The sequence below is a fragment of the Myotis nattereri genome (assembly GCF_964212035.1).
Source record: "Myotis nattereri genome assembly, chromosome: 8".
Lineage (NCBI taxonomy): Eukaryota > Metazoa > Chordata > Mammalia > Chiroptera > Vespertilionidae > Myotis > Myotis nattereri.
The window spans coordinates 3,172,187-3,186,502 of NC_138083.1; the positions used below are offsets into that span (position 1 = coordinate 3,172,187).

A 14,316-nucleotide genomic window follows, 5' to 3' on the forward strand; every position below is an offset into this window, starting at 1 on the left:
TGCCAACCTTGGGGACAAGCCAGCCTGTAGCAGCTCAGACAGGAGCTCCAAGTGGAGGGGGGAGACCCAGTCAACAGTGCAAGGAGACAAGTGCCCCCAAATGCCACAGGGACAGTGGGGGGGGGGGGACCAGATGCGCCCACTCCTCCCTGCTCCCCGCTGCTAGGAAGGCCTGGCCATCAGGCAAAATGGTTACTGGTTGCCCAGGCGAGGCCCCATTCTGCTCCTGGCCTGGTGGGGGCTGGGCCCGGGCTGGGCACTAGGCCTGCCTTCCTCCCTGAGCACACTCTAATTCAGTGGTTCTCAACCTTCCTAATGCCGCGACCCTTTCATACAGTTCCTCATGTTGTGGTGACCCCCAACCATAAAATTATTTTCGTTGCTTCTTCCTAACTGTAATGTTGCTGCTGTTATGAATCGTCACGTAAATATCTGATATGCAGGATGGTCTTAGGTGACCCCTGTGAAAGGGTCTTTCGACCGCCAAAGGGGTCGCAACCCACAGGTTGAGAACCGCTGCCTGTGTCTGCGCTCACTAAGGTGTCCTGGGCGGGGCCACCTGGGCTCAGAGGGCCAGTCCAAGTCCAAGCGCTGACCGGGCTCAGGGGTGGGGTTGGGGCAGAGCCTTGTGTTGGGGGCAGACAGCAACCGGAGCGCTGGTGCTGCTTTTGGTATTTGTCTCTAAAACTTTGGGCATTTTCTTCGAAAAGAGAGAACTGCAGCGAACGCAGGCAGGAAGTTAGACTCAGAGCAGCACTCACAACCCCAGGCAGCCCCGGAGGGTTTATTCGTGCGTGTGGCGGCTCCCACAGCAGCCAGCTCCTGCCCGCCATGGCACCCGGAACGCAGGAGGGGGAGACGGGGAGGTCGGAGCAGGACAGCAGCCGGCCTCTAACCCCTGCAGCCATGGAGTCCCAGAGTCCCGCCCAAGGCCCTGTGTCCACGCTGTGGCCGGGTTTCTGCTCAAGTGGAAGGTGCTGGAAGAGGGCAAAGTGCAGACACAGTGGCTGCCAGCGGTCGGGGCCAGGCACGGCACGCCTACCAGTTGTGGTTGTCCCAGCCCTCGTCCACCTGAGCGGCCTTCGGGGCTGCCTTCCTGGTGGTCTTGGGCCGGCCCTCCCCACCGCCCCCCCAGGCCTCCCCGCCATCGCTGTTGTCACTGTTCTTATGGTTGGATGTGGAGGCCGAGCCCCAAACGTCCCAGCTGTCTGAGCTCCGCTTCTCGGCCGAGGCATCAGCGCACGTCCAGCTGTCGCTGCTCGGGGACCTGTGGGCCTTGGCGGGGTCAGTGCTCCCGAAGGCCTCCCAGAAGCTCTGGTCGATGGCGCTGTTCTGGGAGTTGTCCCCTCCGCTGTTCTGGTAGCTCTGGTCCTCCAGGGGCCTTGGAAAGAGGGGGGCTCTGAACAACAATTTCCCAAGCCCCTGGCCTTCCCTTGGCACCTCCCCTGAGAACGGGGACCCCCAGGGAAGCCTGGGCTCAGTGCAGCTCAGATAGGCCTCCCGCAGGAGCTGAGAGGGTGCCTTGAGGGAAAGGGAATGAAAACCCAAAATGCGGAGGCCCTCCCACTGTCCAGATGACTGCTCAAGCCGAAGGCTGTCCCGCCACTCCCCACGGCCACACCAATGGAACACCACAGCACCTGGGCAAGAAAGCAGTGGCTTCCTGCTCCGGGGCCTGGGAAACGCAACCCATCGGGGTGGACTGGCATTGCCCACCAGGCCCAGCACGGCCATCTCTTCACCAGATCCTCAGGATCCCCCCAAGGGCCAGAGAAAGAGAAGGGCGGCACACTGGGCTCTAGCAGGAGGGCCTCCTGCCCGCCTTGGCCCATCCCCCAGGGAGGGGGTGAGACTCCCCCCAGCCCTGGGCAGCAGCAGTTCCTCCAGGTCAAGGGGAGAGCGTCGGAGCGAGGGGTGAGGGGCACCAACCAGCCGCTGCACCTCTGGGCCTCCTGAACCCATGAGGGTGCTGACTGCCTCCGAGGCCCTGGAGGAAAAGCCCAGGGAAGGGGCCACCTCAGGACAGGAGCCCGGGCATACCTGTCCGCGGGGTCCTCTGCTCGCCCCGAAAAGAAGGTGGTGACGTCCCGCCAGCCCTTGCTGCCAGCTCCCTGGACCTGGAGGGGATGGGACGCAGCTCAGGCACGGAGCCCAGGGCAGCCTCTGCCCAGCGACCCGGCCAAGCTCCGAAAGGCAGCCACAGAGCCGTCCCTGCTGTCACTACTGTTCGCCCCAACAGGGTCTGCCGGCAGGCAGGCCGCTGGGGGACAGTGAGGGCTGGGCCCTCAGGAGCAAGGGAAACTCGCTGCAGGCACAGGAGATGGGGCCGCACCCACACGCACACTCCACCCCCGCGGTGAGGTGGAGATAGGCGTCCCCAGCATGCCCAGAGCGTCCACACTCACCAGGGACGGTCAGCGCAGCAAAAGGATAGAAGGAAAAGAAGCGACAGGTTAGCGCCTGTGCCACCCATGAAGCTGTCTCCACATTCCTCTCGCCGGCACGGAGCCGGCTTACAGGCAGCAGCGGCCAGGGCCCCGGCCGCAGAAGTGACCTGGGCACGAGTGCCCGGCCTATGGCGCCCGTGCCAGCGCCAGAATGTGGAGACCGGCTCCAGCTGTGCCCACGTTTTGACGGGCACCCTACCTTGGACGCCAGCTGAGACACCCCACTGGACACATCATCAAAAATCTTTCCCTCCTTCACCTGCGTGGACCAGCAGTGTCGTTACCGGGGAGGTGGGGTGGGGGGGTGGGAAGGGGGGGTGGACAGGCAGAGCCCAGCACCGTTCCTAACGAAGGACAGCACCCCCCACAGCAGCTGACCCCAACCCCACGCCAGGCTAACACTGCAGCATCTCCCACCACCTCCTGAGGACGGGGCACTGCCCCTAAACCCCCAGCCACCAAAGGGCTGGGGACACGAGGAGGAGCACGGGGAGCACACAGGGAAACACAGGGAGTGCATGGGGACATGGGGAGAACATGGGGAGCACATCAGGGGACACAAGGCACACAGCCTGCCCACTGCACCAGCTGCCCTGGGGACAAGGCCCATGGGAGACAGAAGAGCATGGCATGCGGAGTGGGTGTTACCTTCTCCTGGGCAGGTTTGAGGACATTCTCGTTCAGACTGTGGCCCAGCTCTGATGCCTGCATGAAGGACAGACGCCATGAGAGGGAAGTCAGGGAGTTCCTGGCACCATGTTCACCCCAGGACGAGGGTGAGCACAGCGGCTGCCAGTTTTGCAGGCAGAGACAGCAAGCAGTCCACTGGCATACGGGACTCACAGCAGCTGCGTAGAAGTGGCCCCGAGCACCCTGACCACAGAGGCCGGACCCGCTGCGTCCTGCTACACAGTCTTACGGGCAGGGGCCCGGGGACAGCACAAGCCCGGGGTCCGCCCTGCCCAGCCTTCGCCTCCAGGGTCTCCCCTCAGAGCCCAGTGGATCCTGCCTGGTGAAGACAGCCCGGCCAGTAGCAGGTCACCTCACATGCTCCCCAGGGTGTAGGGGCGCAACCTCGGCAGCCCAGCGTGAGCCCCCGCAGCCACGGAGAGCGAGCATCAGGCGCTGGCTGAGGGGAGGGGACAGAGCTGGGAGATGATGAGGGGGGGGCAGGAGTGGGGTGACAGGGGCTGTGAGCAAGGCCTCAGGATGGGTGCCAGGACCTCACTCCTGGGATAAGACACCTTTGGAGTGTTTGGTTCAAGAAAATTACTCCGTGCAAGTCTTGCCAAGTAGCTCCCGTGGATTCCAGGCCATCAGTGCCCATTGCATTCTGGGTCACAAAGGAAGTGTGGGTCCCCAAGCAGCTTGCATGGGCCAAACAGGAGCCCATCAGGCCAGTGAGAAGTTCTGAGCGTGAGCACACGTAAGCACAGACACAGGACAGGCCACAGCAGGCGACAGCGGAACCTAGCACAGGCCCCGCAGATGAGGGCGTGCTGAGGGTGACACGCGGACGCGGTGCCTTACCAGCTCCGGCTGCTGCCTGGAACCCCAGAACTTTACCCAGCGGCACAGGGATCGAGTGGGGAAAGAGGAGAGAGCAAGGCAGTAGAGCAGCATGGGCACCCCCAAAAGCACCTCGAGTCACATCACTACATCACCCTGACGGGGCCCCAGAGTGACTTTGGAGCCCCCTTCACTGTCACTGAACCCTGCTTTCCACTCCCACTGACCACCATCCAGAACCATGTGAGCGAGGGGTTCAGGGGCTGAAAGAGTAGGGGCTCAGAGAAGCAGAGCAGGGGCCCCCAGCAGCGGGGGAGAAGCCACCCCTCCCTCACTTGGGGCCTGGGATAGCCCTATGGCCGCTGCCTCATGAGTCCTAACACCAGCCCTGAGAGGACAGGCCAGCCCAGAGCCCTGGCACCTCCGGGGGACTGCAGGGACCACTAACCAGGATTTGAAAAAAGAAAAGGCTGCAGCCGAGACCCCTGCCTCCAGGAAGAGAAGGCACTGACCAGGGACACGGGACAGACGCCAGCCCCAGGGGCCCACAGAGGCTGGCTGGCAGACGCAGCCTCGCCTCCGTGACGCTGAGCCTCCTCGGTCCAGTGGAGCCGCCTGCCGCCTGCTCCTTCTTGATGCGGGGGCTCTGCCGGTGGCCGCGTGGCTGCCCAGCACCCAGGCTGCGATGGACAGGGTGACTTTCCAGCCCCACAGCCCCACGCAGGTGCAGCCTCTTACCCTGCCTGCCAAACCCGCGGACACCTGAAGGAGCACGGCGGACATGAACTTGGGAGGCGCCCACACACACAGGCCAGGCAGTGCCCAGGCTGCACACAGCACTGCCCCCGCCTGGAACGTGGGCCCGAGGGCACCCCCGGGTGTGCCAGACCCCGACAGACAAGGAGGGTAACAGAACACAGGGCGCAGCCTTCCTGTTACCTTCTGAGTTGCCTGGGATCCAAACCTCGTAGCCTGGAAAGGAAACAGAAGGCTGACTGTCCTGAACGACGCCGCCGCATTTCTGCTGGGCTCACAGGCGCTGTCCCAGGCCTGCCGATGCCACTGGGCACCAATGCTCCCCTGCAGTGGCTCCGAGGGCACAGCCAGGCTGCCCAGCACACCAGCCCCCACTGGAGGGAGGCTGGCGGGGGGCAGGGGCACCCATGCAGTCACTGGGCCAACTGTCCTACTTGCTCTCTGGGACACGGGGCCCCCACTGGTGCCACCCCAACCCCACCTTTATGTGCTTTTCCACAACCCAGCTGGTGCCACCCCCTCTGGATGCCCAGTCCCCCAATCACTATTATAACAGGAAAGGAAGAAAAGCCTGGCCACACATTCCGCTGAAAGGTGCTCGGACCTCCCAGGAACAGCCCTCCTGAGAGCCAGCTAGACCACACGGCCAAGTGGTGGTGCCAGTGGGGGTGGGGAGGGCATCGTGCCACGGGAGCTGGAAGGGGCTGGAGCCCCTCAACGCCGGGCTCCTCTCAGGGCCTCCCCCCTCCCATTCACAACAACTCCTCCCTCCCCTGCAGGCCGGCCAGACTGTGCGGGTCGGGCCCGGGGACGCTGGGATGGCACTTACACCCTCTTTAGCTGCTGAGGCAAACCTGCTGGCTCCGGTGGTGAGGCTGCTCCAGCCCTGGAAGGAAGCAGAGGCCACGTCAAGGCCACACGTGGCTGCCCAGGTTGCTTTCTGCCCAGGTCGCACCGCACCATCCACCTCCAGAGGAGGCCTGATCATCTCTGTCACTTTGGGGCCCCGTCAGGGTGATGTTAGTGACAGAAGAGCCAGGCCTGGACCACAGGGTGGCACCATGGGCCCCGCCCAAGCCCCTGCCTTAGTTCCTCCTACAGCTCTCGATGCCCCCACCTGCCCTGAGGGGAGAGCCTGGTGTCCACTGCAGACAGACCAGTCCTAGGGCGGGTGGGGCACGACAACCTCTTCTCTTTTGACTAAGTTCAAGTTTCCTCCTAAGCCTCTAAAACCAACTGCAACTATTTAGGAACACAAACATCTGACTTAAATCCGCCACAGCTTTTCGTTCCCGAAGCAACGCAGAGGGCTGTGCGCAGGAGACGTACTCATCAGATATGGAGACAAACCCCTGCGGGTGCCGGGACAACAGACACGAAACACGACATTCTGAGGGCGGACACCTTTCTCCAAAGAAATTCCTGCCCAGTAGGTTGTCACTACAGACCTGCCTCCCGCCCCGAGACCCAGCTGAGACTGGCGATAGGTGGTTTTAAATAACTTACTGAGCAGCTCATTCCTCTCTGGAGTAAGTGTGCACGGGGCAAGGGGGTGTGAAGTGGCAGAGTGAGCCTCCTGCGCGCCTGAGATAGGATCCCACAGAAGCGGCCGGGAGGGGCAGCTTCCGAGAGCTTCCCTCAGCTCTGAGCACACACGGCCCCGGCGGCCTTGTAGTCCCATGTCCGCCTGTGCGTCCTTCACCTGGCCCTTCTGAGAGCCTGTCCCACCAGCAGAGGAGCCCTCTCCTCCCAGCATGGCCCTCAGGTGACTGCGAGTGGTCCTATCACATCAATGCTTTGATGGAGCAACACCCATTTTTTAAAAAAACAGTGACTACTTCCTTGGAATACAATGGTTCAACCGGAAGCAGCCTCAGCAGGTAGGGGCCGTGCATGGCTGAGGGTGCCATCCCCAGAGGGTGCTGGAGCCGGGCAGCTTAGAGACTGCCACCAAACCTCATCTTTCCCAGACTGGCCAGCAGAGCAGCATGAGGACCCACATGGGCCGGGCCGGGCGGTGCCAGATCCACACAGAATGTTGGTTCTTTGGAGGAAATGCTCCTTGCTAACTTGAAATGTATGCTTGTTGCCAAAGTCAGTAAATGAGTGAAAACTTCTGGATCTGAACGACACACCGAGGCATGGTGGAGGAGGGCCGCACAGGCTGCCTGGGCCGGCGCCGGGGGGCGCACTCACCGAGTACAGGGACGACATGGCGCTGTTGAGGAAGTCGTCCTCCTTCTTCGGAGGCAGCACCGTGTTTCCAAACCCCACGTAGCGACTCTCCGGGGCCCTGGCAGGGAAACACAGCAGCCACCGCACTGCCCACCGCAGCCCCTCCTGCTGCGTCCGGCTGAGGAGCCCCCATGGCAAGGCCAAGCCACCACGCAGGGCGGCAGGAGCCATCCAACACTGCAAGGTGATGGCTCCAGGACAACCCGCAACAGAAGCGTGTTCTTCCCCTAAGTCTCAGACTCCTCCCGCTCCAGACCCCACTCCGAGCGGGCTGGCAGTCCTCGCCTGAGCGACCAGACCTCCGGCTCCCGGCGCCCTGGGCCTCACCCTTGGTAGGAGCTGAGGTCCTCGTTCAGCCAGTCCTCAAAGGCCTTGTCCGAGGAGGCAGTCGAGCTCTGCGGCTGGCCGGAGGCCCTGAAATGGAGCTGACGGTTGGTGCGGCCACCAGAGGGCAGCAGACGCCTGCGGCTACCACAGGGGCCTTTGGGAGGTACTGTCAGGACCCCCTGGTCACACCTAGGCGCCTGTAATAGCGCAGCGAGGCCGAGCTGGGCTCCAGCTCTATCCGGAAGGTAGCTCATGAAGCCGACAAGAAGCAGGGAAGACGGTGCAGCCTTATGGACAGGGCCTAACAATAGGGGCAACAGGTGGGGAGGACCCTGGCACCCCCGGGGTGACTGGGGAGCCTTCTGAGACCAGTCACACCGAACACCAGCCTCTGATGTCTGAGATGCAAGATGAGCACCATGAGGCCAGCTCACCCACAGTGTGCCTGCAGTCTGGGGGGGGGGGGGGTGACCCTCACAAAGGACAGGAGACACATGTCCTTCAGAACTGCTTTCATGTCATGGGCACATTCTAGACCAGGGGTCCTCAAACTACGGCCCGCGGGCCACACGCAAATACAAATATTGTATTTGTTCCCGTTTTGTTTTTTTACTTCAAAATAAGATATATGCAGTGTGCATAGGAATTTGTTCATAGTTTTTTTTTAAACTATAGTCCGGCCCTCCAGCGGTCTGAGGGACAGTGAACTGGCCCCGTTTAAAAAGTTTGAGGACCCCTGTTCTAGAAGGATCTGCGCTGGGCTGGTGCCTGAGCAGTGTAGAGGGCAGGTTTTCTTCCAGACACATCTTCCCTGGTTGACAAAAAAAGCTTATATTGTTTTACAATATAAAAGGTTGTTTTCCCCACTGCTTTTGGGAGGAGTGCACACGGTAGCTGTCACCAGGACAGCACAAGGACCCTGAGCTAAGGTCAGGGACAGCCGAGAGCAGCGGCCAGAGGAGCGGCTACCGGTAGGCAGTGGAAGGCAGCGTCTTGGACTGCGGCGGGGTCCAGTTCTGTGCAGGCGATGACTCCAAAGACCATTCTCTGCCTTCGGCCAGAGCTGCCACCTGCCGAGGGAACAGGGGGTTAAAGTACAGGCTTGTCAGGGCCACCCTAGGTGGTGCTGGCTCCAGTGGACCCTACTGTGCCCCCCATGCAGCCCTCCCAGGCTCAGTGGCCATGGGCAAGGGTCTCTGCCTTACGTGAACACTGAGACCAGGTCTCCCTCTGCAATGGTGTGGGTGAGTTCTCGGTCACCTCTGTCCCCCACAGGCTCCACTGTCCTCGGGAGTATCTTAACCAAGATGGACAGAGGTGTGTGGATGCCAGTTTCCCAGGGGTGGCGAGGAAGGCTCATCCTTCCCCCTACTAACCACAGGCCACCTGCCTCCCTCGGGGCAGAGGGGAAGGGAAGGGCGCGGACCAGACAGGGCGCATGCCCTTCTGTATGTGGACTGGAGTCACCAAAGTCCCAATGGGAGCAGCCTGGGCCTGCTCGTGGCCTCACCTTGTCCCTGAAGAGGGCGGCCGCTTTGCTGTTGTACTTGTCCTGCAGGGACCAGCAGGGGTCATAGTCCTCTTGAGACGCCAGGAACTGTCTGAACTTAGCATTCCCACCAGCTTTCATCTTCTCAAGCTCAATGTCCTTCCACTTGTCCATAGTGACAGAGCGCACGAAGCTACAGGCCGAGGATCGAACTAGTTACCAAGTGCCTGGCATTGAAGAGCCCCCAAACCGTGGATTAGACACGTGTGCGTCCTGTGACAGAAGCGCAGCCACAGGCCTCGAGGGCACGCGGACGCCCTTGGGGAGCGCGCGGCAGCGGACCGGCACTGACCTGAGGTGCACGCCGAGCCCACGGTGCTTCCCCGAGCAGTCCAGGCAGATCCAGATGCCGTAGGTCACACTCACCCACTGAGGGTTGAACGCACCACACTCAAAACACACCTGTGGAGAGGGTCAGGTGCGACTCGCCCAGGTGGCTCAGGGCGACCCCAGAGCCCAGGGACCCCAAAGACCCAATGGGTGGCCCCAAGAGGGAGAGAGGAGAGGCTGACTGGGAAGCCGACAGACAGGGAGGGCAAGCTCTGAGGCTGCAGCCACTTCCGGAAGCCAGGAGCCCTGAACCAAAGCACCACAGAAACGGAGGCTCACGTTGTTGTCCTCCTGCACCCTGACTTCCTTGAGCACCTTCCTGGTCCTGGGGCTGGCCATGATGCTGCGAAGAAGAAAAACAAACTTTTAAAACTTACAAATAGGTCACTTCACGAAAAATCCAGTCAGTACAAAACACGATAAAGCTGAACTTCCGAGAAATTCCACTAAGCTGCTCAGAAGCGACAGGGAGACCTCTGCTCCCGCAGGCAGATGGGGCCACTTGGTCTCCACTCTAAGAGAGACCAAGAACAGCTAGATGGCCTGGCCAAGGCAATGCCATTATCACAGTGGTTCTCAACCTTCTGGCCCTTTAAATACAGCTCCTCATGTTGTGACCCAACCATAAAATTATTCTCATTGCTACTTCGTAACTGTAATGTTGCTACTGTTATGAATCGTAATGTAAATATCTGATATGCAGGATGGTCTTGGCGGCCCCTGTGAAAGGGTTGTTCAACCCCCAAAGGGGTCGCGACCCACAGGTTGAGAACCACTGCATTATCAGAAGCAATATGGGCTTGCACTTGGCTTAACCACCATGTACCACCACGACTGGGTAGTTTATATGGAGTCCTGAATTGCTCACTAAAGACCGACACACCGGCCTTGGGCTGACAGCCTTCAGAGACAGGGTGCAGGGAGGCTCCCAGCCTGTGGGGGCTGCAGAACGGTGGCCCTGACATGTGAAGAGGCTGTTTCACAAGAGGGTCTCTAGGTAGGTTCTCTTCGGGGCCATCATGAGGGATCAAGGTGACAGCATGGCCACAGAAGGGCAGACCGGTCACCACACCTCACAAGGACACTGCTGGGGAACAACAGTCAAATACCTCGACTGGAAAGCCATTTCTTTTCTTTATTTTTTTTTTTTAAATATATTTTATTGAGTTTCCACAGAGAGGAAAGGCGAGAGATAGAGAGTTAGAAACATCGATGAGAGAGAAACATCGATCAGCTGCCTCCTGCACACTCCCCACTGGGGATGTGCCCGCAACCAAGGCACATGCCCCTGACCGGAATCGAACCCGGGACCCCTCAGTCCGCAGGCCGGCGCTCTATCCACCGAGCCAAACCGGCCTTGGCTTCTTTATTTTTTTAATCTTTATTGCTGAAAGGTATTACAGATGTCCCCTTTATCCCACTGGCCCCCTCCATCTCACCCCACCCTTTTTCTTTTTTTTGCGTTTTTTAAAATTTTTAGTAAGAGAAGAAGGGAGAGGGAGAAACATCGATGTGAGCGATACATCTATTGGCTGCTTCCTACATACCACCCGCTGGGGATCGAGCCTGCAACCCAGGCACGCGCCTAGAGGGGGAGCTGTGCAGCAGCCTTCTGTGCACAGGGTGATGCTCAACCAACTGAGCTGCCGGCCAGGGCCCGCCATTTCTTTCTTTGTAGCCTCCGAGCTGTGGCCAAGTTCAACCTCCACTGGTGGCCCACTGACTTCATGACCAGGAAAATCAAAATGATAAAAAGATTCAAGCTGGAGGCATGAGGTGGGGGCCACGCACAGTTTGGGACATTAGTGATCCCCACAGGTTCTGTGTCCACCACCTCGGGTCGGACCTGGATTTCAGGTCATCTCCACCTGAAAGTGTGTGGCCTCTCTGAGGATGGCCTTCTCTCGACTGTGAGTGGAACCTGCGAGCTGCCCTCTAACTCACATGGCAACACGCAGCCTTTGGAGAACACCCGAGGGCTGTCAGTGTGAGCAGTGTGACCAGCAATGCCGCACACCCGCTCTGCTGCTGGACGCTTCACACCTCCACCTCCCTGCCCCTCACTGCTGCGGGCACGTGACTGACTGCTCAGACCAGCTCTCCGTTAACAGTGTCATGGAGCTTCATGTTGAGGTGCAGGTAAAAACAAGACCAGAAGAATCTCCGTCCAAATTTCATCTTTAATCTTTAGTTACTCAGTGAGGGGAACCCTGAGTCTCACACAACCAAACCTAAGCCTGGAAGTCCATAACTCTGATGTTCCTCAGAGTCCACTCCAGGCCAGATCAGTTAAGAAATAGAGATCTGTTTTCTGTAATTGATGGAAACAAACCAGAATTCACCCAATGCTCCTTTCTGCCCTGGAGCTCTCTGTGCTGCCTGTGATTTCCCCCAGAAATGAGCAGATCTTGAGGGCAAACACACCAAAGCACAGTCCTGCCCAGGACCGGCCCCCAGACTGAATGCTTCCGGTAGAATGTTGTCACCACAGTGTGAAAAGCAGAAACGGGCTAAGTCGCTCTTGGAGAGATGTGCTGGTGGGTTTGAATTTACAGAGCCCTCTGCAGACTCTGGTCTCATGGCAGCCACAGGAGAGCCCTGTGCGGGGTGGAGTGAAGGGCTGACCCGCACACCTGCCGACACAGGTCCCCACACAACTGTGCCAGCCCTCACGTCTGGTCACCAGGACATGGGCAACAGAAGTCAGACTGGGGGGGAGCCTGCTCTGAATTCTCACTGCGTCAAATAAAGTGGAGTGAACATTTGCACAACCACTAAAGGGAAAATACGTGAAAAGTAAATTACTTAGCTTCAATTTAAAAGGAACCTCCCATTGGCAACTGGTTTGGGACGTGAGAATCCCGATTTCTCTGAAATGCTAAGGTATTGTTGTTTTTTTGTTAATCCTCACTGGAGATTTTCCCCATTGATTTTTAGAGGCAGTGGAAGGGAAGATGGGAGAGAGAAACATCGATGTGAGAGGCAAATTGATTGGTTGCCTCCGACATCCACCCAGACTAGAGCTGAGGATTGAACCCGCAACCCAGGTACATGCCCTTGACCAGGAATCAAACCCACGACCCTTGGGTGTGCAAACCAATGCTCTAACCACCGAATCACACGGGCCAACCTGAAATGCTATTTAGCATAAATACCTCCTCGCTTTTAAAACCTTAACTATGGCTTGGCTGGTGTGGCTCAGTGGTTGAGCATCTTCCTATTAACCAAGGGTTCCCAGTTAAATTCTGGTCAGGGCACATGTCTGGGCTGCAGGCTCAATCCCCAGTGGAGAGTGTGCAGGAGACAACTGTTAGATGATTCTCATCACTGACGTTTCTCTCTCCCTCTCCCTTCCTCCCCCTGAAATCAATAAAAACATCTTTAAAAAAACACCTGAACTGTTATTTATCTTGAAAGATGACCCAAGAACTCCTATTTTAACCCTTGAAACCGGGATGGTCCAATGGAACGCTTTCTGCAGCGGAGTGTAAGCTGAACCCAGGGAGGACGTCTTCCCAGTTCATGAAGCCATTTGTCGGACTGCAGAACGCCTGGCCTTATGTTCGGACTTTCTCACCAGGGATGACTCAAGGCCACCGCTGCACAGGCGGCAGGCAGAGGCACCCACAGCGGCGCCCTCCGAGAACAGCCCTCTCGTCCCAGGGGGCTACTGCTCGGAAAGAGGCGCCAAAACCAACCCAGGAGCCGGTCCTCGCGCCCACTCGTGCCATCACAAGCGGCAGGCAGAAATAGCAGAGCTGCACTAAACGAACACAATTATTTCTCAGTTGGTGGTTTACAAAGACGCTACCAGGCCAGACAGACAAGGAGCACAAGTCTCCGTAAAGCTACGTGAACCGGGGAAAATGACAGTCCTCTCCTGGGCCCCTCCCCGAGGCGATCACCCACCGCAAAGGGCAGGAGAAGAGAACGAACGCGCTCAGGCCGCCGTTCAGACTAGCCAGGCCCCGACACCCCCTGGGGGCTCCGCAGGACTGGACGCGGTGTTCAAGCCAGGCCCTGGGTCCGAGGGAGGGAGCAGGGGCCGGGCCGGCAGGGCTCAGGGCGGGGGTGAAGGGCAGGGCCCATGGCCGCAGGGGTAGGGGCCTGGGGGCAGCTGCAGAGGAGAGGATGGCGGGCCGGGGGCGTCGTGGAGCCGGGCCGGCGGGCGGGCGCCGGGGGCTCGGGCCGCGCGCTTACCAGGCGGGCTCGATCTGCGCACCGGGATCAGGCGGGGTCGGCGGGGTCCGGGCCGGGTCGGGCCGCGAGCTGCACCGAGGACTCTCGCCAGTCGCCGACCCCGCCGCCACCAGCTTCCGGCTACGTTGCTCCTCGCATGGTGTCACGGGAAACCGGGGACTGCTGGCAGGGGCGGGACTTCCGCTTCTACCCGCCGGGCCGGAAGCACCGCGCAGCCACTGTCGCCTAGGGGACGCGTCGTGCGAGGGAGCTGGAGACCCGCGCGGACGGCTCGGGCACCGCGCTCTGTGTCGGAAAGGATGGCCCTGCGGGTCCGCCGGGGCTTGGGGACCGCCTGCCTCCGTAACGCGGACACGGAAATGCGTTCGCGCGCGTGATCAGGCTCTGAGCGAGAAACTGATGCCCTGCTCAAATTAGGGTGCTCTGAGGGCGGTTTATTTATAAAGGGACTAGTTAGAGCGGTGTGGATGGGTTTAGGGAACCACAGGAATCGCGCAGGAAGCCTGGCCGGTGACGTCAGTGGCTCCCAGGAAAGGGGGAGTAGAGGTTCCCCACCCTGGAAGGGGAGTCTGTAGGACCGCTGCCTCCTCATTGCCAGCACAAAGTGACCAGCAGGAGAAGCTCGAAGAATAAATACCTGACCTCTCGCCCTCTGATCTGATTTTGCCTCCCGTTGGCCGAGCCCATTGCTGTAGGCCCTACAGTGCAGCGGGAGGTGGAGAGGGTGGGAGGGGGTGTGGAGCAACTGGAGGGAGAGACAGAGACAGGAAGGGAGGGAGAGACAGAGCAGGCGCATCTCATGACAGGCATTGTGAGCCAGCTACAAAGCAGGGTGGGTAGTAGGGTCCCAAGTATGTGAGCATGTGACTGTGGAAAGGGAACTGTTCACAATGATGATGGGGGGGGGGGGGGGAGATCATTGCAAGTGATTTGTTTTGATTTTGTGCTTTTCTGTGCATTCCA

The 14,316-nt window shown here is 59.6% G+C and overlaps 1 protein-coding gene across 10 annotated transcripts; it reads right to left on the reverse strand.

Moving 5' to 3' along the window:
• Positions 1 to 734: 734 nt before the first annotated feature.
• ARFGAP1 (ARF GTPase activating protein 1) lies at positions 735 to 14,070 on the reverse strand. Of its 10 annotated transcripts, none has more exons than XM_081096733.1 (14): positions 13,354 to 13,493; positions 9,433 to 9,496; positions 9,116 to 9,225; positions 8,785 to 8,956; positions 8,244 to 8,344; positions 7,275 to 7,361; positions 6,909 to 7,005; positions 5,542 to 5,598; positions 4,896 to 4,928; positions 3,978 to 4,007; positions 3,096 to 3,152; positions 2,647 to 2,706; positions 2,041 to 2,117; positions 742 to 1,381 (listed from the first exon to the last, which is right to left on the reverse strand). In XM_081096733.1, exons 2-14 carry the CDS (start codon positions 9,490 to 9,492, stop codon positions 1,039 to 1,041), a joined length of 1,284 nt encoding a protein of 427 aa, XP_080952859.1. In that variant the 5' UTR covers positions 9,493 to 9,496; positions 13,354 to 13,493; the 3' UTR covers positions 742 to 1,038. The 10 variants fall into 10 exon arrangements, 8 of the variants coding, with proteins under 8 accessions (XP_080952862.1, XP_080952866.1, XP_080952859.1 ...); XM_081096735.1 differs by having other exon boundaries at positions 2,406 to 2,706; XR_013996291.1 differs by having other exon boundaries at positions 753 to 1,381; positions 3,978 to 4,718.
• Positions 14,071 to 14,316: the final 246 nt, after the last annotated feature.

Excerpts from the sequence above, each read along its gene's own strand:
- ARFGAP1 (XM_081096733.1), bottom strand. The coding sequence starts at position 9,492 with ATGGCCAGCCCCAGGACCAGGAAGGTGCTCAAGGAAGTCAGGGTGCAG. Across the intron at positions 4,008-4,895 it reads GATCCCAGGCAACTCAGAAG|TTCTGGGGTTCCAGGCAGCA; the intron begins GTAACAGGAAGG and ends CGCTGGGTAAAG. Across the intron at positions 2,707-3,095 it reads TCAAACCTGCCCAGGAGAAG|GTGAAGGAGGGAAAGATTTT; the intron begins GTAACACCCACT and ends TGGTCCACGCAG.